The sequence below is a fragment of the Oncorhynchus nerka genome, linkage group LG27 (assembly GCF_034236695.1).
Source record: "Oncorhynchus nerka isolate Pitt River linkage group LG27, Oner_Uvic_2.0, whole genome shotgun sequence".
NCBI lineage: Eukaryota > Metazoa > Chordata > Actinopteri > Salmoniformes > Salmonidae > Oncorhynchus > Oncorhynchus nerka.
Window position 1 is genome coordinate 68,323,945 of NC_088422.1, and position 27,131 is coordinate 68,351,075.

A 27,131-nucleotide genomic window follows, 5' to 3' on the forward strand; every position below is an offset into this window, starting at 1 on the left:
AATATGACATTTCACTTGACATATGTACGGCTGTTTATTAAAGTAAATTAAAGTACATTTTTGTGAGACTTTAGCTTGGTATAACACACTTCCCTTTGCATACTGTATTAGCCCGCCACATGGAGTGACTTTGTGAGAAAGTACAATAGAACAATAGCAGCCAGAATAGTAGCTGGACTCTCCTCTGTTGCCTCCCTGGGGCCTGGAGATGAGCTCCAGATGCGCGACGGCCAGGCTGAAGCCGAGGCCAGGGTTGACGATCCAGGAGCCACGGGGCCGCAACTCCTCTCATCTCAATCCCACAGGGGAACACCAGCCTGGTCCTCTAGGGAGCCGACCAGCTTGTCAGAGGTGGAACACCCCCACACACTTAACACTAGCTGAAACAAAACCGATACCCGCAGCCACTGAAAAGGGAAATCAGTCCCTATCGATTTAGCCTTTGCCCTGTTCTGCTCTGCTCTGCAAAAGGGCTGTGTTTGAATTGGGAATATGACTAACGCCATCTGATACTTCAGGATGGGGGAAATTCTTCCTGCTAGCTGCTATGTGACGTTAGGAGTTAAGAAGGAAAGCCTCTGCTCTGAATGAGGCACTCTGTTTTTTTTTTATATCCCCACCAGACAAAGAAGTCATTTCACAGCAGGATTTGTGGCCCTGGCCCCATTTCATATGTGATGTGGCTTAATAGCAGAAAGGCCTTTGTTTATTTCTGAATGTATTGAATTCCTTTGGCTCTGCAGTATAATGAGAATGGCTATAAAAGCTGACCGTGCTATGTGATGTCTACAGCTACCATTAGCACTGGGTTGAGGTGGATGAATGTGAGATATGCAACGTATTTTTAGCCCAAACTTTTAACCCAACAAAAAAGGCTAATGGCTCTTTTGACGTGCATAGAGCAGTGTTCGCTCTGAGCAGTCTTGACTTTAATGGCTTCAAATAAATGTAGTTTTATTGTACGTATAATGTACTTCAATTTTAGTCTTAAAATCTCCCACTTGTTTGTTCACTGGAACTACTTTAGCACTATCGTCTCTTCTCCTCCCCCACCTCTAAGAGCACTTCAAATAAAATGGTCACTACACTTCAGAGAACAAAGCTAATAGCTCCAAATCCAATTATATTAAAGGGGGAACTGGGTCTCATGCAAATCTGCACATTCAGTAGTTAGATTGGAAAAGTCAACCCATTACAGTTCGGTTCTCAGATGTTCACTCCTAAAGCGCCAGTGGTATGGTGCATGTTGAGCCACAGATGTGTTTTGATAAGTTTACTCTGGCTCTGAAAGGGGTCTTTGAACCAATGAGTGTGAACTTCTGGCCACGCCAGCCTGTAAACGTTGCATTTGCGTGAGGCGGGGAAAGGGGGCAGCGGGTGAGAGAGAGAGAGAGTGGGGGAGGGGATCTCTCTCTGCCTGAGGAATGTGGTGTCTAGGTGAAAGGGCTGGAGCTGAACAAATGCAGCCAGTTTATTTGACGAACCAGACTTACTGGTCGCCAGCAGTAGAAATGTTTACCCAGAATGTTGATACGCCCTGGCTTTCTCTAAGACCCTGTCTTTGTCCTCTGAGTTTCAAACCCTTACTTATGGTGACTTGGAGGGTCTGAAGAAGCCAAGTTGGACAAGGTTAAAAAGTTAGTGTCTGGTTTGTCCTCTCTGTCGTTCTCTTTGCTCTGTAATTGGAGTGATTTAATGGAGGGTGGTGGTCTGTCCTGAGGCCTACCTGCCTTTTCACATGCCTCTTCTCTTTAGAGGTACAAGACAAATCGCAGGATGGGCAGGTAGCGACATGCTCTCCCCTCTGGACGTTTGGCCCCTTGTCCCTGGCTCCCCACCGTTCTGTCTGCTGCTCCCCAAAGAAATACATCTCCCTCCAACATGACTGGACATCCAGAGGCAGGCAGGCTCTGATCTGATTCAGAACCCTGCTGCGTTTCATATAATGATGTATGAGCTTTTGAATGCATTGTGGTAGTTCCAAATGTGAACAGAGAGAATCCGGTCGTATGTGTGTGTGTGTGTGTGTGTGGAGGAATTTCACCATATGTTCCAGCGTTGGCAGTGAGATTTACTCCCTGTGAGCATGGAATTGTGATTAGTGAGAGCCTTTGTGCTAGCATAGCATATGGCCAGCTCACCATGAGATACTTTACAGCCCTATCCACTCAGCACCCCCTCCCCCACCACAGCAAGAGGCACTATAAATCATTATATGAGTCCCGCAGAGGGATAAAGCCCAATTATTTGATTTGGATTAAAGATGGCAGCCCCCTGCAATGCCTGTTTTTTTAAGCGTGCTGAGAGGGCAGTATCAATGTCCGACATAGGGAAGGGGATTTGCAGCTTTAGGGGACACCAAGGAGAGTGACAACACAGTATGAGTTCAGTAACAAAGGAGGTGCTTGCTGTACATTTAATCTGGTTTAATCCATCACTTCCCAACCAGTAATTGAGTAATGTGCAAATAATTGAAGTTTTCTTATAATTTTTTTTCGTTATGGTAGAATGAAGTTACATTATAGAAAGACTGGGAAACATTCTGACTAGCTGTAATTTAATTTTGGTCATTTAATTGTGTAGGCATTTGCTGTTTTAATGTGAGACAAAACATAAGGAAAATTTAACCACTGCATGTTTATTTTAGCACATGGTTTTTGGACCTGAGAGAAAGAACCAGACATAATTATGGTGTATAGAGTTAACTATATGGAAATGCTCATTTGCATGTTTCTTGTCATTTATCTCCAGCGTTTGGCTGGGTTCCAGAACTATCTCAGAAGCCTTGTGGTATGCTTAGCCCAGAGACAACCTTGAATATGATTAAATTACCACCCCTCCCCATGTCTGTTTTAGAGATTTCCCTCAATCTTCCAGTTTGACAGCTAGTCATTTTAGGGGAAAAGATTAGTAAGGGGAGTGTGATCTAGAGACAGCTGTGAGATGGTAACTGCTCTGCTCCCCCAATATTGTGAGGTCCCATTACTGTGTGTGGATTTACAGTGTGTATTTTAGCAAAGTCTGCCTGTCATTGGGGCGGCAGGGTAGCCTAGTGGTTAGAGCGTTGAACTAGTGACCGAAAGGTTGCAAGTTCAAATCCCCAAGCTGACAAGGTAAAAATCTGTCATTCTGCCCCTGAATTAACCCATTGTTCCTAGGCCATCATTGAAAATAAGAATTTTTTCTTAACTAATTTGCCTAGTTAAATAAAGGTAAAAATAAATCAAAATGGTTGACTAGGTCAAGCTGGTAGTACAATGGCATTTCTCTAGCCATCATTTACAACCTACGGTTTGTGTTTTTAGCAAAGGACTGTTGTGGCTCTTTGTTCCGGCGCTTGTAGGTGATTATGGGTTTTATTATTCATTCAGCCAGATAGGGGACAGGAGTGTTTCCAATGGATATTCCCAAGCCCCCTGAAGCTCTTGCTCAAGGGGATTGGGTGAAGTCACACCAGAGTCTTAGCGATGATGATGATATTTTCCCCGATCTCAGTTACCCTGATCATAGCACAAGTATGAGGAAGATGAGTATTGACCCGTGTGGTGAGATTGTGTCCGGAGGGGGTTGGGGAGTTCACCATGTTTGCACATCCAGAGCTATTGATCGGGCCTCTGTTCGATCGCTGGCCAGGCCCCCGTGGAGAGAGCCAGGGCCTGTAGCATGAAGCTGTAGGAGGGGCTGTGGCAGCTAGGTGGAGTGGAGTGGTTAGGGGGCTGCAGCAGCTCCGACCTGCCTCCGGTTAAATACGGCTCTGATATGTCAGGGACACGCGTGCCTTCGTTGATTAACCCTAGCCTAGCTCCATACGAGCATAATGTAACTCTGGAAACCAGAACTGCAAGCCAGCCAGACACGTGTTTAAACCAGCCAATGAGAAAATGATCTTCCCTGCTCTCCACCCTGTCCCACAAGCATGTTCATTGTTTATCTGCTAAGTTATCTACAACATGACAATGACCTAGTTCAGTAGGATGTTCTCTTGCAGTATGTGCTGCAGGTTGACCTGCTTTAGTGTGCTTGTGTAGTTTTGCGGTAGAGTGGATTTGCCCAGAGCCAAGGTTTCTCTTTTTCATGTATTTCCCATTGTAAGCACCACACTTCAGAGCCACACAAAGGCACATTTTGAACTAGCTCTTTCCATCAGGCCCCTCTGGAGAAATGAAGGAAAATCACAAAATGCTTTAATTGCAAACTAGCCTCTTCATATAATATCAGCTGCTTATCAAATTGGAGAAGTGCTGTCAACATCCTGAGCAATCAATTCTGTCCCCTCCCCCCTTTAAAGCTGCCTAGCGCCTGCCATTAACCCCTCCTGTTCCAGCTCGCCTGGCTTCCTCCACCAAAATGGAGGCGTGACTCCAAACATTTGTTTTTAATGGCTGTTTTGTGTTGTTCCTCGGGTATGTGTAGACATTCAACTTGGAGGAGGGGTTGTACATGTGTGTGAGAGATGTTGATAGAAGCATATGTAAAGAATGGTACCCCACTGTATATGTCTACACATATACTGTATATGTAATCGTGCCCGGGCTTAGTGCTATATTGTCATCAGTCCAGTTCTCTCCTCTCTGAGATGTAGTTCTAGCTGTGGCAGACACTGCTTGTTTGTCCCTCCCACCGCCTGGCCAGTAAACCTGCTAATAGCATTATGCTGAAAGACTGGAGAGGGAAAGAGAAAAAAGTTGACAGCCTCGTTAACACACACATGTCGTATACATGCGTGGGCGCGCCCCCTCCCTAATAGCGTCATTGCTATTAGTTTCAAGACATGCATACTATGGAACGCCTTTTGGGTATTTCCTTGTCAAAAAAGATACAGTAGCACTGTCCAAGCTGTACAAAAAAGTCTGCAAACACCGGCCACGAACGTTTACAATGACGTGTTGGTAATAAAGCATAATTTGTTTGACCCAAACTTCATGGGGCAGCTAGCTTTAGCTTCTTACCTAGCTAGCACCAATACAACCAGCCTGAACACAATGACCAGTAGAAACTGCAGTCATTTAAAAATATATTCTTAGCAAGGATTTAGGAATCCTTGTGAGTAAGTATTAGCTAGGTTGCCACTTGTTGTTCGCCTATTGAAATTGAACTTCAGTTCATGAAAATAGCAAACCAGCTACTTAACCCTGTTGCCCAAAGCTAACATTATAAGCAGCCAGCTAGCTTCGTTCTGGCTAGTGAGGCTTGACTGGACTGGGTTATGTGTTGTGAAGCTAGCCACAATAATGATTAGGCACAATAGTGAAATTTGCGGTTTGCCTTCAAAATAAAAGTATAGAATTGACAGTGATGCAAATTAATACTAATATTAGAATTATGCCATACTTTTATTTTGAAGGCTAACCACAAATTCCACTCTTGTGGCTAATCCTTGTGGCTAGCTTCACATAGATGGATCCAACCACCATTAATCAAATAAGAACTGTTTTATAAATTAGGATTATTTTAGATGCCACCTAGATTATGTCGTTTTGCTATGTTTTTGGGGAAGAACATTATTTGCATCCATGAGCTAGGTAGCTTTTTTTATGACCAGCACTGTAGGTGCGTGAAACAACTTTACCAGCATCATAGCATACGTATCGATGAATCGTTGTGACATGAAATATGAGTGATAGTGTAATCCATGTGTAATAACTACTTAAAAAATGTATGAACACATTCAATTATTATGTGACATGCAATCATATTTAGGTCCCAATTGGTCACAAGCTTATTTGACATGTGTATCTTTTTGACCTGCAAAGATCCAAACGGCGTCCCATAGAAATCCTGGTTGAGAATGAAATGACTGAACAAATGAACAACGAAACAGCACAGCAAGTAAGTGAAAGAAATTGTTATACTGGTAATGGGGACAATGCAAACAAAATCACTTTTTGTTGTGTGCGTGTAACCTTTTATTTAACTAGGCAAGGCAGTTAAGAACAAATTCTTATTTACGATGACGGTCCGGACGACACTGGGCCAATTGTGTACCGCCCTAAGGGACTCCCAATCACGGCCGGATGTGATACAGCCTGGATTTGAACCAGGAACTGTAGTGACGCCTCTTGTATTGAGATGCAGTGCTTTAGACCGCTGTGTGTGTTTGTAACTATTTAACTGTACTTTTTTTTTTTTTTACATCGGTATCTGTTTTTTTTTTGCAAGGAAAATATCGGTGCATCACTAGTTTGTAGGATCGGAGCATAATCACAATCGCCTTCATCCAGAATTTGACTTGAAGTGGTGCTGCTAGCAATAAACAATATACAGACAGAATATGGACCGAGGAATTTACAAGCCTGTATACCCAGTAGCTGTCCATTTAGGAGGGTAAGTCCAGGGAAGGGGAAATCCTCTGGCCCCTGGAGCAGACAGTCGGTTAGAAGGTAGGCAGTAGCCGAGACAGACGTGGGTCAGTGGACAGGTAGTCTGGCCCAGACGCTGGAAGTCTGTCATTTAGCTGTGACATTCTATCACACAGACCTTTGTTGCCTGTGATGTCACACACACCTTGACCCCCGCTCTCACAGCGCAGTGCAGCACGGAGTGTCCCTTGGGGAGATGTGTGCATGTGTGTACTCTAACAAATGGCAGCCAATAACCCAACAGTCACTGCTCACTGTCAATAGTTATCATATTATATATTCACCCTATGGAGGGAGGGGGCTACCAGTATGGAAAGCCGTTTGGGTCTTTGCGTGTCAAAGATACACGTCAAATAACACTATTTGACGTGTCAAATAAGCTTGTTGACCAATCAGCACCTGAATATGACTGCATGTTAAAATTGAAGACGTTCATACATTTTTGACGTACTGTAATCCATGTGTAATAACTCACCTGTATTTCATGTCACAGCGATTCACCGATACATATGCTATGATGCTGTCTCGTGCCCGTCCCGCTCCCATACGAGCGAAGACACACTTCCCCAAGCTCTGGACAGTACTGGTCGTTAAAAAAAGCTACCTAGCTGATGGATGCAACCAATGTTCTTCCCCCTAAATCATCTACATCTTAGCTAGCTAAGTGTCATCATCTAAAATAACCCTAATTTATAAGACCGTTCTTATTTGATTAATGGTGGTCGGATCCACCTATGTGAAGCTAGCCACAATAAGGATTAGCCACAATAGTGGAATTTGCGGTTTGCCTCGATCTTAATGAAAGTCATGCAAATAATACAAATAGTGGAAACATGCCTTAATGGAATAGATCATGCTAAACGAGGTTGGAATGTTGTTTTATATAAAATCCACAAAGACGACAATTTGTTAATTTTTACAAAAACCTGTTGAAATCACACTGGATGTATTATACTTTAGAATGGCATTGGGGGCATACGTATTTCACTGTACAGCCTTACCTATGGATTGTGGATCAATGACATGGTGTATCAGTCTACTTAGTGACACCCAGAGAACATTATCATCGTAGCTTTTATTGCGGGACTCTGAAACCACTGAATTGGGCCACATTTACTGTACCAGGCTACCTACTATGTATATTGAACACTTTTCTAGAGGAAAAACAATACAACGTGGATGTTTTGGAGCCTGAACTCTTGAAGAAAAGCAATTGGGTACTGAGGAGGCTGATACCCCATTTCATTGATCCCCAATCGTTAGATAAGGCTGTATAGTACAATATGGATGTCAATAGGCTGAATGGGGAGGTGATTTCCCACAGTCAAGTCCTGAACGTAACCTGGTCCGTTCAAGCCATAGTAACCAGATAAAGCTAGCCGGCTGCTTATAGCGTTAGTTTTGGGCAACAGGGTTAAGTAGCAGGCTAGCTAGTTATTTCAATAGAACCACAAGTGGCTAGCTATTTCTTACTCACATAGATTCCAAAAATATTGCTAAGAATATTGAAAATTACTTCAGTTTCTTCTGTTCATTGTTTTCAGGCTGGTTGCATTGGTGCTAGCTAGGTACCCCAGAAGTTGCTGATCACATCTGTATCAAAGATATTTGCAAACATTTTTGATCCTGATCTAATTTCAAATGCTCACACAGACGTTTTTTCATTCCAACGCAGTATTGTACAGCTTTGACAGTGATCGTAATGGTGGCGCTTGGCTTGCACATGCAAATTCAGCGCACACAACATTTTATCATAAGAATTGTGTCATTTGACATATCAAATTATAAGCTTATTTGACACGTCAAATAGTGTTATTTGACTTGTATCTTTTTTGACATACAAAGTCCCAAACGTCGATCCATATACCAGTAGTTATGCTCTTCAGTCATGAGTCACTCACTTACAGATTTGGTTCTCAAATGTCATTTTTTCCCCCTCTGGGGTTGAGACCTCTCGCTGTTTGGATTTGAAAATCCAACCGTTGTAATGGAGGAGGGGGGCTGTGCGTCTGGTTGTTTGAGTGACAAAGACAGAGGAGAGACAACTAGTAAAAGCACAGCCCCCTTCATTATCGAAGCATTGTGCCGATAACATCAAAGAGCCATTCCAGACTCTGAAATCAGAAGGACTTTGAGAGTTAGGTGTTAGCCAGACTAGTGAAATGATTGAGTGTGACAGATCTAGGTTTATGGCTTTTTACATGGAAAAGAGAACAACCATGTCGTTTATGACATACAGATCACAACATTTTGAATGAAAAAGTAAATAAAGTATATGGGATTCTGCATGGTCATCTGAATTATCTGCTATTATAATAATGTCTAATTTGAACAAAAGCAACCAAATAGTGTGCTGGGGGATTAATAAAGATTTCTAAATGTACTATTTTGCATGTGCACTCTCTTGATGGTCCTGTTGTAATCTTTGTTACTTGAAGCACACACACATTGCACCAAATGTGGATCTAGTGTTCATCTGCCGATTGTTAAGCACACTGTGTTTTATGGACCACCCGTTGGTGGATGTCTGACTGCTCACATTTTCACAGATTCTACTTGTTAAATTGGTGCGCAAATTACAGCCGTCGCTCTGTTCAGATTGGCAAAGTACTCTCAACCAGCCAATGCTATTGGTGTGTCTGAGCCCTTAGATAGTGGAAATTTACACCTAATGTGTTTGATTTTTATTGTAAAAAGCTATTTGTTTGACCAGTTACTTAGAAACACTTAGTGATAGTTCAATCATAACTGGATTGAAATCTGCGTTTTAAGATGATATAAATATCTATTTAGACTGCATGACCATTGGCAACCATTAAGATATAGATGTACACAAGCCCAGTGAGTGAGCGGGTGAAAGTAACTTGTTCTCTGTGGCCTTGGCAACCTATGGCCTCCTGCCTCTTGTTTTCAGGAGTTTTCTTTTGTACTGACCAATGGGCTTGGGGCTATTAACAGCCCCTCTCTTTTCTCTCCTGTCCGGATCTTGTTTTGATTCCTGATACTTTTATTGGGTTTGTCTTAAAGGAGAAATTCCTGTTCTGCACATACTGTTTTACCTTCTACCCTTACGTTCCTTTATCTTCCATCCCGTGGGGCCACTGAGTGACCCGCCCCCCCTGACCAAGCCGCCTCTGGTGAGGGCTACTGACCTGTCTGTCTGTCAGCCTTGCTACACCCCATGAACCTGGCCGCCTGCTGCAGCTTGAGGGATGGAGGGGCTCAAGATATCCAGCTGGGTTGGAAGGCCTGGTGGGGGCAGGTCCGGGCCCAGATGTAGATGGTTTAGGTGAAATGGAGATGTTGGCTAATGGGGGAAGGGAAGGGCACAGGAGCTTCTGAGGAACACAACTCCTTAGGCTTCTCTCATAGGTTCCAAATAAATGCTTTATGAGTGTTTGTAGGGCTGTCGCAGTGACTGTATTACCGCCACACTGGCAGTCATGAGTCATGACCGCAGTCAAATTCCATGTGACCGTTGAGTCACTGTAATCTCTTATGTACTCTGGACATGCATTGGTAGTACCTAACTCGCTAACGACCATCAGGTTGCTAATGGCCTGGTACTCGGGGCTCTATTGTCCCTCTAGCCACTGACATCAATGTAAATGCAATCCAAAATGACATCACTGCATATTACCCATGGAAGAAAAACATACAACAACAAAAAAGATTTTAAGATGTCTTTGGTACATAATTGGTCTATCCTATGCTCCAAAAGTAAACACATTTTAGTAATCACCTTTTGGGTGTGGACTGTGCTATTATGCATAGACTACTGGATGGACTGGTTACCTTGTTTTTTTATTTCACCTTTATTTAACCAGGTAGGCTAGTTGAGAACAAGTTCTCATTTACAACTGCGACCTGGCTAAGATAAAGCATAGCAGTGTAAACAGACAACAACACAGAGTTACACATGGAGTAAACAATAACCAAGTCGATAACACAGTAGAAAAAATAGTCTATATACATTGTGTGCAAAAGGCATGAGGAGGTAGGCGAATAATTACAATTTAGCAGATTAACACTGGAGTGATACATGATCAGATGGTCATGTGCAGGTAGAGATACTGGTGTGCAAAAGAGCAGAAAAGTAAATAAATAAAAACAGTATGGGGGTGAGGTAGATAAATTGGGTGGGCTATTTACCAATAGACTATGTACAGCTGCAGCGATCGGTTAGCTGCTCAGATAGCAGATGTTTGAAGTTGGTGAGGGAGATAAAAGTCTCCAACTTCAGCGATTTTTGCAATTCGTTCCAGTCACAGGCAGCAGAGAACTGGAACGAAAGGCGGCCAAATGAGGTGTTGGCTTTAGGGATGATCAGTGAGATACACCTGCTGGAGCGCGTGCTACGGGTGTGTGTTGCCATCGTGACCAGTGAACTGAGATAAGGCGGAGCTTTACCTAGCATAGACTTGTAGATGACCTGGAGCCAGTGGGTCTGGCGACGAATATGTAGCGAGGGCCAGCCGACAAGAGCATACAGGTCGCAGTGGTGGGTGGTATAAGGTGCTTTAGTAACAAAACGGATGGCACTGTGATAAACTGCATCCAGTTTGCTGACTAGAGTATTGGAAGCTATTTTGTAGATGACATCGCCGAAGTCGAGGATCGGTAGGATAGTTAGTTTTACTAGGGTAAGTTTGGCGGCGTGAGTGAAGGAGGCTTTGTTGCGGAATGGAAAGCCGACTCTAGATTTGATTTTAGATTGGAGATGTTTGATATGAGTCTGGAAGGAGAGTTTACAGTCTAGCCAGACACCTAGGTACTTATAGATGTCCACATATTCTAGGTCGGAACCATCCAGGGTGGTGATGCTAGTCGGCCGTGCGGGTGCAGGCAGCGAACGGTTGAAAAGCATGCATTTGGTTTTACTAGCGTTTAAGAGCAGTTGGAGGCCACGGAAGGAGTGTTGTATGGCATTGAAGCTCATTTGGAGGTTAGATAGCACAGTGTCCAAGGAAGGGCCAGAAGTATACAGAATGGTGTTGTCTGCTTAGAGGTGGATCAGGGAATAATCACCCGCAGCAAGAGCAACATCATTGATATATACAGAGAAATGAGTCGGCCCGAGAATTGAACCCTGTGGCACCCCCATAGAGACTGCCAGAGGACCGGACAACATGCCCTCCGATTTGACATACTGAACTCTGTCTGCAAAGTAGTTGGTGAACCAGGCAAGGCAGTCAAAACCGAGGCTACTGAGTCTGCTGATAAGTCTGCCGAGGTTGGAGTAGCCAGGAGGAAGGCATGGCCAGCCGTTGATAAATGCTTGTTGATTATCATGGATTTATCGGTGGTGACCGTGTTTACCTAGCCTCAGTGCAGTGGGCAGCTGGGAGGAGGTGCTCTTGTTCTCCATGGACTTTACAGTGTCCCAGAACTTTTTTGGAGTTAGAGCTACAGGATGCAAATTTCTGCTTGAAAAAGCTGGCCTTTGCTTTCCTGACTGACTGCGTGTATTGGTTCCTGACTTCCCTGAACAGTTGCATATCGCGGGGACTATTCGATGCTATTGCAGTCCGCCACAGGATGTTTTTGTGCTGGTCGAGGGCAGTCAGGTCTGGAGTGAACCAAGCATTATGAAATGCTCCAAACTTTCTATCCATGAGTCAGGGAGAGAACGTATAGGCCTAGGTGATGCGGTTGGTTCACTGATTTGTGCAGGACAGCTTACAGAGTTTGCCTACAATTATAGTGAATTTGTGTTTTATTTTAAATAGCCTAGTAATAATGTTTTAAATATTTTCATAAAGAATATGCTGACACATTACCTTTTAGCTTCAAAATATCTCACCACCATGCGTTTCTATCCTCTCTCTTCTTCATTCCTTTCTCAATCGTGCCGAGATGGGAGCTGGCAACAGTTTATTTAAATATGTTTCGTTGTAAAAACAACATGTTACGTACTATTGATGTTCCCGAACCGATTCCACCTGGTTTCCTAAATGAGGCACTGGGTAGCTGCAGGAACATGGTTGGAAGAGCCCACGGCATAAAGAGTTTGGGTGGAATATCACCTGTCGTGTGAAATAAGTATTCTTATAATCCCAGACATTTCTATATGCAATCCTGTGTGAAAGCAGAGTTTTGATAGTTTCCACTAAAAGGTGGAGGATCTCAGCTGCTACTATATTTATTTTTCAGCTGCTTGGCCATAAAACTGAAGTAGTCTACCCGGGAATGATTTAAACCGCGGGAAAGCAGCCTCCATTCACAATCCGAGTGCATCTGGACGACCTGCTATTTGCCCCTGTTCCTACCCATTTGATAATGGGCCATTCTAAGTAAAAACACATTTTACATATTAGTGAAGAAGAGATTAAATTTGTGAATAGTCGGATGGGTTAAAATATGATTACTTGATGAGAGAACAGGGTGTGCAGCCTGAGGCAAATAACAGATGCAATATTATTTTGCAACCTTTTCAAATAGCCTATAGTTGCATCACTCAGCCCATTATAAACTCAGCAAAAAAGAAACGTACTCACTGTCAACAGCGTTTTTATTTTCAGCAACTTAACATGTGTAAATATTAGTATGAAAGTAACAAGATTAAACAACTGAGACAAACTGAACAAGTTCCACAGACATGTGTAGCCATCAGCTGCATTAAGTACTGCAGTGCATCTCCTCATGGACTGCACCAGATTTGCCTGTTCTTGCTGTGAGATGTTATCCCACTCTTCCAGCAAGGCACCTGCAAGTTACCGGACATTGCTGGGGGGAATGGCCCTAGCGCTCACCCTACGATCCAACAGGTCCCAGACGTGCTCAATGGGATTGAGATCCGGGCTCTTCGCTGGCCATGGCAGAACACTGACATTCCTGTCTTGCAGGAAATCACGCGCAGAATGAGCAGTATGGCTGGTGGCATTGTCATGCTGGAGGGTCATGTCAGGATGAGCCTGCAGGAAGGGTACCACATGAGGGAGGAGGATGTCCGTGAAGAGCACTTTTTGCCAGTCCTGTCTGCTCCAACGACAGTGGGTTTGTGCCCGTAGGTGACGACGTTGCCGGTGATGTTTGGTGAGGACCTGCCTTACAACAGGCTTACATGCCCTCAGTCCAGCCTCTCTCAGCCTATTGCGCACAGTCTGAGCACTGATGGAGGGATTGTGTGTTCCTGGTGTAACACAGGCAGTTGTTGTTGCCATCCTGTACCTGTCTTGCAGGTGTGATGTTCGGATGTGCAGGTGTTGTTACACGTGGTCTGCCACTGCGAGGACGATCAGCTGTCCGTCCTCTCTCCCTGTAGCACTGTCTTAGGCGTCTCACAGTACGAACATTGCAATTTATTGCCATGGCCACATCTGCAGTCCTCTTGCCTCCTTGCAGCATGCCTAAGGCCTGGTCACAAAGATGATCAGGGACCCTGGGCATCTTTCTTTTGGTGTTTTTCAGAGTCAGTAGAAAGGCCTCTTTAGTGTCCTAAGTTTTCATAGCTGTGACCTTAATTGCCTACCGTCTGTAAGCTGTTAGTGTCTTAACGACCGTTCCACAGGTGCCTGTTCATTCATTGTTTATGGGTCATTGAACAAGCATGGGAAACAGTGTTTAAACCATTTACAATGAAGTTATTTAGTAAAAATCCAAATATCTTTGAAAGACAGGTCCCTGAAAAAGGGATATTTCTTTTTTTGCTGGGTTTATATTTTGTTTTCTAAGACATTGTAATGTTTATCATTCACAACTAAATTTGCCAAATAACACTAAATCTAGCCTCTGAAATATGCGCACTCGCTTCGGAATGGGAAAAATATATTTTCTATTTCATTCTGCTAAGTTCAATTATATTATTCTTACAATAAAATAATGGCACGGGGCTTATAAGCATATCTTGTCAGCTAAATGAACTAGCCTATAGTATGGCGCATAGCCAGATAACAACATACAGTAGGCCGACTCATATTCGGTTCTTCTGAAATACATTTTCTTCATATGTTTCTTTACACCTGCCTACAATTTAAAAAAGGGTTTATTGTGAGGGTGTATATTTAAGCAATATGGCCCGAGGGGGTGTGGTATATGGCCAATATTCCACCACTACGGGCTGTTCTTAAGCGCGATGCAACGTGGCGTGCTTGGTTACAGCCCTTAGCCATAGTATATTGGCCATATGCCACAAACTCCCGAGCTGCCTTATTGCTGTTATAAACTGGTTACTAACCTAATTTAAAGCAATAAAAACAAACGTTTTGTCATACCCGAGCTATACAATGTGATATATCACGGCTGTCAGCCAATCAGCATTCAGGGCTCAAACCACCCAGTTTATAATAACCCTTTAGACCCCAATAGAATTCTATAATGCTGCTGTAGATTACTGATAAAGCTCATTTTCTCACACATTTCAAACGCACTGCTCTAAAATAAAGAACAAATGACAATTAGAAGTTAACTTAGTTTTGAAGAGCAGATTCATGTCAATAGGAGTAACACTCATTTTGTCTTCCGTTATGTACACTATCAAAAAACTCAACACAACAAACTCTAGAGTATTTAAATTCTAGTAAATTACTCACTCAATGTACCAAGTATAATTAATATATTATACTTATAATTTACATATAACTATTTTTTAAATAATCATAAATGTGACCAGAGAACAATATTCAAATTGTATTGGTCACATACACATGGTTAGCAGATGTTATTGTGAGTGTAGTGAAATGCTTATGCTTCTAGATCCGACAGTGCAGCAGTATCTAACAGGTAATATCTAACAATTCCGCAACAAAACCTAATACACACAATCTCGTAATGGAATGGGATGAGAATATATAAGTATCAAATATATAGATCAGCAGTGACAGAGCGGCTAAGATGCAATAGATCGTAAGAAAAGATAATGAAGCATGCAGTATATACATATGAGATGACTAATGCAAGATATGTAAACATTATTAGCGGCATTATCAAAGTGACAAATGTTATATTTATTAAAGTGCCCAATGATATCAAGTCTGTAGGTAGGCAGCCGCCTCTCTGTGTTAGTGATGGCTATTTTAACAATCTGATGGCCTTGAGATAGAAGCTGTTTTTTAATCTCTCTGTCCTAGCTATGATGCACCTGTACTGACCTCTCCTCCTGAATGGAAGCGGGTTGAGCAGGTAGTGGCTCGGGTGGATATTGTCCTTGATGATATTTTTTTGCCTTCCTGTGACATCGGGTGTTTTAGGTGTCCTGGAGGGCAGGTAGTTTGCCCCCAGTGATGCGTTGTGCAGACAGCACCACCCTCTGGAGAGCCCTGCGGTTGTGGGCGGTGCAGTTGCAGTACCAGGCGGTGATGTAGACCTACAGGATGCTCTCAATTGTGCACCTGTAAAAGTTAGTAAGGGTTTTCGGTGACAAGACACATTTTCTTTCACCACAGTGTCTGTGTGCGTGGACCATTTCAGTTTGCTGGTGATATGTACACAGAGAAACTTAAAACTTTCCACCTTCTCCACTGCTGTCCCGTCGATTTGCAGTTTCCTGAAGTCCACAATCATCTCTTTTGTTTTGCTGACATTGAGTGAGATGTTATTTTCCTGACACCACACTCCAAGGTCCCTCATCTCCTCCCTGTAGGCTGTCTTGTCGTTGTTGGTAATCAAGCATCTACTGTTGTGTCGTCTGCAAACTTGATGATCGAGTTGGAGGTGTGCATGGCCACGCAGTCGTGGGTGAGCAGGGAGTGCAGGAGGGGGCTGAGAAAGCACCCTTGTGGGGCCCCAGTATTGAGGATCAGTGAAGTGGAGATGTTTCCTACCTTCACGACCTGGGGGCGGCCTGTCAGGAAGTCCAGGACCCAGTTGCACAGGGCAGGGTCGAGACCCAGGTGATAGTCATTTAGTTCAGTTACCTTCACTTTCTTGGGAACAGGAACAGTGGTGGCCATCTTGAAGCATGTGTGGACCGCAGACTGGGATAGGGATTGATTGAATATGTCCGTAAACAGACCAGCAAACTGGTCTGCGCATGCACTGAAGATGCGGCTAGGGATGCCGTCTGGGCAGGCAGCCTTGCGAGGACTAACACGTTTAAATGTTTTACTCACGTTGGCCACGGAGAAGGAGAACCCACAGTCTTTGGTAGGTGGGCCGTGTTGTTGGCACTGTATTGTCTTCAAAGCACGCAAAGAAGTTGTTTAATTTGTCTGGAAACAAGACGTCGATATCCGCAACGGGGCTGGTTTTCCTTTTGTTATCCGTGATTGTCTGTAGACACACATGTCTCGTGTTTTAGCCGTTGAATTGCGACTCCACTTTGTCTCTATACTTGACACTTTGCCTTGTGGAGGGAATAACTACACTGTTTGTATTCGGCCATATTTCCAATCGCCTTGACATGGTTAAATGCGGTGGTATGTGCTTTCAGTTTTGCCCAAATGCTGCCATCAATCCACGGTTTCTGGTTAGGGAAGGTTGTAATAGTAACAGTGGGTACATATCCTATACACTTCCTTATAAACTCGCTCACCGAGTCAGCGTATATGTCAATGTTATTGTCTGAGGCTACCCGGAACGTATCCCAGTCCACGTGAACGAAGCAATCTTGAAGCGTGGAATCCGATTGGTCAGACCAGTGCTGGATAGGCCTAAGCACTTCCTGTTTTAGTTTCGGGCTAGAGGAGGGGAGCAACAAGATGGAGTCATGGTCAGATTTGCCAAAGGGAGGGCATTGTATGCATCGCTGAAGTTAGAGTTGCAGTGGTCGAGTGTGTTACCTGCTCGTGTACTGCAATCGATATGCTGATTGAATTTAGGTAGTCTTGTTCTCAAATTAGTTTTGTTAATATCCCCAGCTACAATAAATGCAGCCTCAGGATATATGGTTTCCAGTTTGCGTAAAGTCCAGTGAAGTTCCTTGATGGCCGTCTTGGTATCCGCTTGCGGGGGGATATACACGGCTGTGGCGATAACCGAGGAGAGTTCTCTTGGGAAATAATATGGTCTGCATTTGATTGTGAGGAATTCTAGGTCAGGTGAACAAAAGGACTTGAGTTCTTGTATGTTGTTACAATTACACCATGAGTCGTTAATCATGAAACATACACCCCCACCCTTCTTCTTACCAGCCTCAAATAAATGCTTCACAGAGTTCAAGTAACAGACACATCTCAACATCCAACTGTTCAGAGGAGACTGCGTGAATCAGGCCTTCATGTTCGAATTGCTGCAAAGATACCACTACTAAATGACACCAATATTAATAAGGAGACTTGCATTGGCCAGGAAACACGAGCAATGGACATTAGACCGGTTAAAATCTGTCCTTTTGGTCTGATGGGAGATTTTGGTTCCAACCGCCGTGTCTTTGTGAGACGCAGAGTAGGTGAAGGTATGATCTCTGCATGTGTGATTCCCACCGTGAAGCATGGAGGAGAAGTTGTGACCTAAGCCCAACAGATAAACACAAATGACTAATCTCCATTTCGGTGGCTAGTTAGCTAGTTGTCTGTATGGCTAGTTAGCGAAAGTGACAGCTGAGGTTGACGCTTCGCGAGCGCATCCTATATTTACCGCCACACACAACTTTTCTTGCCTAACAGGCTGGCTAGCTAGCTAGACACAGATATTATTGTAGGAAAAAATGGCAGTTTGCGGCCGCTATAATAATTCTAAAGAAGGGCCTTTGACTGCAGCTATTGGTTCTAAAGGGTTAAATGGATTTATGAAACTTTTTTAAATGTAGATGTTCCAAAGGCGCACATCAGCTGCTTGTATGTGTGGAGTCTTTGAAATGCTAAATTTGTTTTATTATTTATTATCAGTCAATTACTGTGACACCGGCAGTCATTTGCAAGACAATAGCCGGCGGACAAAATTGAATGACTGCCACAGCCCCTAATGTGTATATGTTTGGGTGTACTGAGTGTTAATTCTGTCATCTCTCTGCAGAATGGGAGCGCTGCTTGGGCTGATGACAATGACAGTGGAAGAGGAAGAGGAGGAGAGGCCTCCAGAGACTTTGCTAAGGTACGTATCTGGTCTGGAGCACATTATGGCTGAACCAGGCTTTGGTTAGCACTCAGAACACAACAGGTCATCAAATACCTATCTAGCAGTGAAGAAAGAATGTTGTTCATCTCATAGAGAAGGTCACAGGTCAGATTTTTATATAATGAACCCTTACTATTTATTAGTAGTGATTGCTTGATGATACTTTCCTTTAGTTCGACAATTGATTAGAAGCAATTCAATAAATACAAATGCATGTTGGACTTGAGTGGTATATTTAAAAGTATCAAAAGATAAGACTGACTGAAACGCAATGGCTTTCACCTTCAGCTGTATGAGCTTGACAGTGACCCCAACAGAAAGGAGTTCCTGGATGACCTGTTCACCTACATGCAGAAACGAGGTAAGAAGGCTGACTTTTAGAAAGCAACGTTCCCCTACTACTTCCATTTAGACTTCATTCATTTCCTCTTTTATGTGCTATGGTTCACTTGTAGAGATACTGAAATTCTCACAAAGAGTGTGTCTTGCCTGTATGATTCACAACACCATAGTTTCTCTTCCACTTTCAGTCGCATGCAAGCACACACACACACACACGAAACAAGCCCTTTCTCAGAGAAAATAGTAGTCAACTAGAAAATAAAGTATTGAACACTGAATTCTGTTTTGCTGTGTTAAAGGTGTTCGGGGCTTGTCAGGTGAGATCAGTCTCCTGGTGTCCCCTCTGAGACACACACACACACGAAGCAAGCCTTTCCTCAGAGAAAAGAGTAGTCAACTAGTAAATTGACTTAACTATTGAACACTGTAAATCCTGTTTCGCTGTGTTGAAGATGTTTGAGGGCTTGTCAGGTGAGATCAGTCTCCTGCTGTCCCCTCTGACCCGCGTACGCACACACACACCGTCTCAGACCTGAGAGAACTTGTTTAGGCTGTGACTAATTCACTAAGCGCAAAGCCTGGAAGGCTCCACAATCAGTCTGCTTTCTAAACATGCCCCTCAAATGAGAGAGACCACCTCAGACTACAGAACTGCTAAGGGATAAAGGGCTCAGTTCAAGCCAACCTACAAATTGCAGTATTTTATAAACATAGCTTTTTCTCTGTGGTCATATCACATTTTCAGAATGCTTTTATCTCATGTTCAAATGCCAGGTACACTCCTCTCCATATGTATTTGGACAGTGAAGCTATTTTTTGGGGCTCTATATTCCACCATTTTGGATTTGAGATCAATTGTTTCATATAAGGCATAAGTATTTCGACAAATTCACTAAGTGTATTAAAGTAGTGAAAAGTTTAGTATTTGGTCCCATATTCCTTGCACTCAATGACTACATCAAGCTTGTGACTCTACAAACTTGGATGCATTTGCAGTTTGTTTTTGTAGTTTCTGGTTATATTTTGCGCAATAGGAACTGAATGGTGACTAATGTATTGCCATTTTGGAGTCACTTTTATTGTGATTAAGAATAGAATGTTTCCACATTCATGTGGATACTACTATGATTATGGATAATTGTGAAAAAGGTTCGGTGAGAAGGTTAAGAGGCACAAAGAACATTACTTCCTTTTCAGTCTTTCGTTTAGGTTAGTATTGTGGAGTAATTACAATGTTGTTGATCCATCCACAGTTCTCTCCTATAATAGCCATTCAACTCTGTAACAGTTTTAAAATCACCATTGGCATCATGGTGAAATCCCTGAGCAGTTTCCTTAATGTCCGAGAACTGAGTTAGGAAGGGAGCCTGTATCTTTTTGTAGTGGCTGGGTGAATACTTTCTCAAGGCACTGTACCATAATGAATTTAATGGATTGGAAATGATTTTCCCACTGTAGCTACTGGCTTTCTGTGACTTTACACTATAGAGTACTACTCAATTCCTAAATTTTATGATTGAATCCCCCCATACCCCTGCAAGGCTTGTAAGGAGAAAAGGTTTGTTAACTAACTTGTAACAAATAAAGAAGAACATTCACATTTAACATGGTCAATTTATAAACACAAATAAAACTTGTATATCAGGTTTATTTTCAAATGAAAAAGTTTTACATTGTGAAGTGACAAGATGAGCATCTTGCGTGTGAGCATTATTTTTCATAACCAGTGATAATTGGTAATAGTAATATTGGGCAATTTTTTTAGTTCAAAGACAACTTTGGTAGTATTATAAACTTTGAAACAACTTATTTGTAGTAGGCTACAGAATTTAGAGAAAAGTTGTTTCTCTGAACCTCAGGCAGCAGGCTCAAACAAGCCTGTTACTCTCCCCAGTCAGAGGCAGCCTGCTTGTCTCAGACTCTGACCAGCAACCTATACTCCCTATTTATGGTTAGAAAACAAATTTGAAGGCCAGAATTGTGGGGATAAAACACTCATCATGTTTATGCAACCTAATCACCATACTAATTCTTCCAGGGTGTAGGGGGGCATATGATGTTCCTCCATGATGAAAGGGGGCCATGACTGAAAAGGTTTGGGAAGTACTGAACTAGCTAATGATTAGCACAAATACAGATGGGCAACCCCATGTTTCTGCCTATTTATTTATAGCCACTATATTGCACAATTTGGGCTACAGGTTATAATGCTTATCGCTGAACAACACACCAGTCTGACAATATGGACCAGGGGGAAATTATATTCGAATGGTGTCACCATTTTACATGAATTTTGGAGTAGAAAACTCACCAGGGCTGCGTTCAGTACAAAAACATGAAATGCAACGTTCAATTAAACGGAAAGGGTGTGTTCTGAACGACCAGTTGAAAAACGGGGAGGGATTCTGTTGTGGGTCCAAAATGCACCGCTTCCCTTAAAGTATGTCACTCATTGCTTCAAGCCACACCTCGGCACACCCACCAAATGTAGGCTTAGTCTGTTCAAGGAAGTTGAACGTTTTGGGGAAACATGTCATTCAATACAAGCCATTACGCAACGTAGTAAACATTCAATCAACCCCCGGAACTGACTTTCTCAGTCGTTCTACCAAGAAATTGTCAAGGTTCCTTTCTGAACTGTTAGTTAGACCAACCGTTTATAGTAATACAGAAATTATTGGTATTTCAGTTGTGGTTGGGATATATTGACCAAATTATCAGGAAAGTTTTGATGTATTTTCCCTTAATTTCACCTGAAACATTTCACAGCTATTTCTTGTTTTATTATTCTGCCCCTAGAAGGTTGTTGACCCCGGAACCTATTGACCCTGACCACCCATAATATGCAACACAAAGTTACACACTTGGCAAAACCTAACACAACCAAAACATACTACAAATGAATCTGCGTCAACAGCTTGATGTAGTCATTGTGTACTTGGAATGTGGGCCCAAATATTTAACTTTTGACTACTTTAATACACTAAGTGAATTTTGTCCAAATACTTGACTTCCTCAAATGGCCGGACTAGATACCGTCTCTAAACGGTAAAACGGATTTGTATGAAAATGCCCTCAAATAAAAGTTGACATTCTGTACTGTCACCACGTACAGTGGGGAGAACAAGTATTTGATACACTGCTGATTTTGCAGGTTTTCCTACTTACAAAGCATGTAGAGGTCTGTAATTTATCATAGGTACACTTCAACTGTGAGAGACTGAATCGAAAACAAAAATCCAGAAAATCACATTGTATGATTTTTAAGTAATTCATTAGCATTTTATTGCATGGCATAAGTATTTGATCCCCTACCAACCAGTAAGAATTATGTCTTTCACAGACCTGTTAGTTTTTCTTTAAGAAGCCCTCCTGTTCTCCATTCATGCACCTGTTTGAACTCATTACCTGTATAAAAGACACACCTGTCCACACACTCAATCAAACAGACTCCAACCTCACCACAATGGCCAAGACCAGAGAGCTGTGTAAGGACATCAGGGATAAAATTGTAGACCTGCACAAGGCTGGGATGGGCTACAGGGCAATAGGCAAGCAGCTTGGTGAGAAGGCAATAACTGTTGGCGCAATTATTAGAACATGGAAGAAGTTCAAGATGACGGTCAATCACCCTCGGTCTGGGGCTCCATGCAAGATCTCACCTCGTGGGGCATCAATGATCATGAGGAAGGTGAGGGATCAGCCCAGGACTACACGGCAGGACCTGGTCAATGACCTGAAGAGAGCTGGGTCCACAGTCCCAAAGAAAACCATTAGTAACACACTACGCCGTCATGGATTCAAATCCTGCAGCGCACGCAAGGTCCCCCTGCTCAAGCCAGCGCATGTCCAGGCCCGTCTGAAGTTTGCCAATGACCATCTGGATGATCCAGAGGAGGAATGGGAGATGGTCTTGTGGTCTGATGAGACAAAAATAGAGCTTTTTGGTCTAAACTCCACTTGCCGTGTTATGAGAAAGAAAAAGGATGAGTAAAACCCCAAGAACACCATCCCAACTGTGAAGTATGGAGGTGGAAACATCATTCTTTGGGGATGCTTTTCTGCAAAGGGGACAGGACGACTGCACCGTATTGAGGGGAGGATCGATGGGGCGATGTATTGCGAGATCTTGGCCAACAACCTCCTTCCCTCAGTAAGAGCATTGAAGATGGGTCGTGGCTGGGTCTTCCAGCATGACAACGACCCAAAACACACAGCCAGGGCAACTAAGGAGTGGCTCCGTAAGAAGCATTTCAAGGTCCTGGAGTGACCTAGCCAGTCTCCAGACCTGAACCCAATAAAAAATCTTTGGAGGGAGCTGAAAGTCCGTATTGCCAAAATCCCTTCTGCAGTGTGTGCAAACCTGGTCAAGAACTACAGGAAATGTATGATCTCTGTAATTGCAAACAAAGGTTTCTGTACCAAATATTAAGTTCTGCTTTTCTGATGTATCAAATACTTATGCCATGCAATAAAATGCAAATGAATTAGTTAAAAATCATCCAATGTGATTTTCTGGATTTTTGTTTTAGATTCCGTCTCTCACAGTTGAAGTGTACCTATGATAAAAATGACAGACCTCTACATGCTTTGTAAGTAGGAAAACCTGCAAAATCGGCAGTGTATCAAATACTTGTTCTCCCTACTGTATGAAACATTTGATCTCAAATCCAAAATGCTGGAGTATAGAGCCAAATGTAAAGTGTGTGTGTGTGTGCGCACGTGCTAAGATGCTGTCAAAACATTGCCACGGCGGATGCCATCGACTCCGACCCTAAGACAGTCAAATGAGTGCCTGTAGAGAGAGCCTTATGTGTGTCCTCACACAGCCAGTGAAATCAGAGGTAGCTAGTGACTCCACTCCCTGGGCTTGGCCGGCCTGGCCTGGCACGTGTGTTTTTGGATGTCTTGTTGGGGGATGATGTATTAGTTAGAGAGGGAGAGGATCTGTCATTGGCCAGTTAGCATGTCACTGCTCTGACAGTGGGGAGTGAAAGGCTGACCCTTGTACTGTGTTGGGCAGATCGCAATCTTCATCAAGCCGACTAAAACGCCTGATTGATGATGATGATGATGACTTAATCAGTTGTTTTTTGTGGATTCCTTTTTTATCCGCTCATACTGCAAGTGTGTTGTTTTCAACCAGTCAAGTTCAATCTGGTTTCATTCATGGTGCATCATTTTGTTCAGAACACGGTGCCAGGATGAGTTTCAAAATCTGTTTCTTCACATGCTTAATCCACACCTGTTGTTTACAAACAGTGAAATGCTTACTTACAGGCCCAATGCAGTGAGAAAGAAATTGAGAAATAATAGAAGTAATAATAGATATACAACAAGTAACTCATTTGGCTATATACAAGTGTTACCAGTACCGAGTCGATATGCAAGGGTACAAGGTAATTGAGGTAGCTAAAGGTGTACAGTACCAGTCAACAGTTTGGATACACCTACTCATTCAAGGGATTTTCTTTCTTTATTTTTACTATTTTTCTTGTTGTAAAATAATAGTGAAGACATCAAAACTATGAAATGGCACATATGGAGTCATGTAGTCACCAAAAAAGTGTTAAACAAATCAAAATATATTTGAGATTCTTCAAAGTAGCCACCCTTTGCCTTGATGACAGCTTTGCACACTCTTGGCATTCTCTCAATCAGCTTCATGAGGTAGTCACCTGGAATACATTTTGATTAATTGTTAAAAGTTCATTTGTGGAATTTCTTTCCTCCTTAATGTGTTTGAGCCAATCAGTTGTTGTGGTATACAGAAGGCAGCCCTATTGGGTAAAAGACCAAGTCCATATTATGGCAAGAACAGCTCAAATAAGTAAAGAGAAACGACAGTCCATCACTTTAAGACATGAAGGTCCGTCAATCCGAAAAATGTCAAGAACTTTGACAGTTTATTCAAGTGCAGTCGCAAAAACCATCAAGCGCTATGATGAAACTGGCTCTCATGAGGACTGCCACAAGAAAGGAAGACCCAGAGTTACCTCTGCTGAAGATTATAACTTCATTACAGTTAACAGTGAACGGATTATCTCAGCATGTGTGGTTCCCACCGTGAAGCATGGAGGAAGAGGTGTGATGGTGTGGGGATGCTTTGCTGGTGACACTGTCAGTGATTTATTTAGAATTCATTGCAAACTTAACCAGCATGGCTACCACAGCATTCTGCAGCAATACATCATTCCATCTGGTTTGCGTTTAGTTGGGCTACCATTTGTTTTTCAACAGGACAATGACTCCAAGCACAACTCCAGACTGTGTAAGGGCTATTTGACAAAGATGGAGTGCTGCATCAGATGACCTCAACCCAATTGAGATGGTTTGGGATGAGTTGGACCGCAGAGTGAAGTAAAAGCAGCTAATAAGTGCTCAGCATATGTGGGAACTCCTTCAAGACTGTTGGAAAAGCATTCCTCATGAAGCTGATTGAGAGAATCCCAAGAGTGAGCTAAGTTGTCATCAAGACAAAGGGTGGCTACTTTGAAGAATCTCAAATATATTTGTTTAACACATTTTTGGTTACTACATGATTCCATAGTTTTGATGTCTTCACTATTATTCTACAATGTAGAAAATAGTAAGAATAATGATTAACCCTTGAATGAGTAGGTTTATCCAAACTTTTGACTGGTACTGTACATATAACTACGAATAAAGGTACAGACAGTAAACAGTAGCGGCAGCGTATGTGATGAGTCAAAGAAGTTATTCAAAAGTAATTCAAGATAATTGTGAGTGGTGATGGGTGAGTCCTGACTTGTAGCTGTGTTGTGTTTCCAATAAGATGCACTGAGAGAGTGATTACCCCAAGGCTTCTTTATTGATGATATCACAGGATCATTCTAGAAGGTCAATGCTTTTAGCTGAGATGTTCTCTATCCCGTCATTGCCATGGTGCAGCAAATAATTTCACCTACCTAGCTACCCTGTCAATACCTCTTTTGTGGCCTGAGAGAGAAAGAACCTCCTTTTTCTACTTCAATAAGCGGCACTTGGCTGACCTCCGCTGTCTCCTAAATCGGGGCCTTAATCATGGAGAACAAATTGCTTGGCTGTCTTCCCACTCGGCTGTGAGAACAGGGCTGCAGCACAACACACATTCCCCAGGACTACCGTGAGATGCAGCCCTCAGCCGCTGTCTGCCCCTGTTATGGATCAATTGGAGGCACTGTACTCCATTTTTGTTTTGTTTTTGTGGCTTCTGCTGCACCATCAAATGAAAATACAGATTTTATACCTGGATACTGCATTTCATTTTCAGTTCTTTGAGTGTCAAAATGTCTTCTAATTATATTACCGTGTTTTGAGGTAGGAGAAAACACTCTTTAGATATTGAGTATATTTGGACAGCTGATCAAACAATGTTAGTTGGAAAAGAAAGAAAGAAATTACCCACTTCATGCCCCCCCCCCAAGTCCGTGGGAAATAACTGAAAGGAAGCTTGCGAGAGAATCCCATTTGGCATTGTGTGCCTAAAACAGGCATGTTTTGTCTGTGTGTTCATTGTTGAGGAATTTCACCAGCTGTCTTGCACCCAATGGGCCTGTGAAGAGGCCCATTGATGCACCCCACATTAGAGTAGCAGCAGCTGCGTTTCCTCTTCATTTGGTGGCTGAGGACTCAGGAGTGTTTAGCTGCTGTGTTTTCCTGTAGCCTTATTGTTTATCATATCCATTTCACTTCTTGTTTTCTCTCCCCCATTGGGAACACGGAGAAAAACTTTGACACTGTTGTGTTGCTATTAACCACCTTAAAGGCTTCAATTTAAGAAGATGGGTGATTGTTTGTTTTGATTTGACAGCCTTCCCTCACCTCCTGCTCTGAGATGGGATGGGGGCTAGGAGGGAGGGGGTAAGGGAGACTGTAGGAGAAAAGGGCACTTTATGAAGAAAAAACCCAAGTGCAAAGCAGCCAAATGCCTGTCAGCGCTGTCCACTTGAGATGATTAATGGTGCCTAGGTCTGATGGACAGAGCAAGTGTGAGAGACTTCTGTTGAGGCAATCACGGGACGGAGAGAGAGCGAGAGAGAGAGTGGGGTTAAGACAAGTGTTTAATGTCTTTGCTGTAACTAAGAAGCTTGATCTTGACATCTAGCCACTTCGCTAGCAAACCAAATGAATAGCTGGAGCCCAGAGCAGGATATAATTGATTTGACATCTTTGATTTCTTATATTTATAAGCAGTGGCATAGCATGCACCCCCGCAGCTGTGCCCCTAACTCTCTAAAATTGTATTGAAAATTATACCGTCAGTATTATGCAATACTCTAGTATATTGTGGCCGGTGTCAGAGGAAGTCCCCAAAATTGCCAGACTCCTGTCACTCAAGTCATAGACAGTTCTCTGTTCTCAAGTGGTACTGGAGCACCATGTCTAGGTCCAAAAGGCTCCTTTAACAGCTTCTACCCCCAAGCCATAAGACTG

The 27,131-nt window shown here is 42.8% G+C and overlaps 1 protein-coding gene across 1 annotated transcript in view; it reads left to right on the forward strand.

Annotated features, from left to right (window-relative positions):
* LOC115112203 (AT-rich interactive domain-containing protein 3B-like) overlaps window positions 1-27,131 on the forward strand; it is a 78,435-nt gene that overhangs the window by 23,302 nt on the left and 28,002 nt on the right. Inside the window, exons 3-4 of the mRNA XM_029639075.2 lie at window positions 18,252-18,329; window positions 18,642-18,714. Coding sequence (XP_029494935.1) covers window positions 18,252-18,329; window positions 18,642-18,714 — 151 coding nt within the window. The remainder of the gene's footprint in view (window positions 1-18,251; window positions 18,330-18,641; window positions 18,715-27,131) is intronic.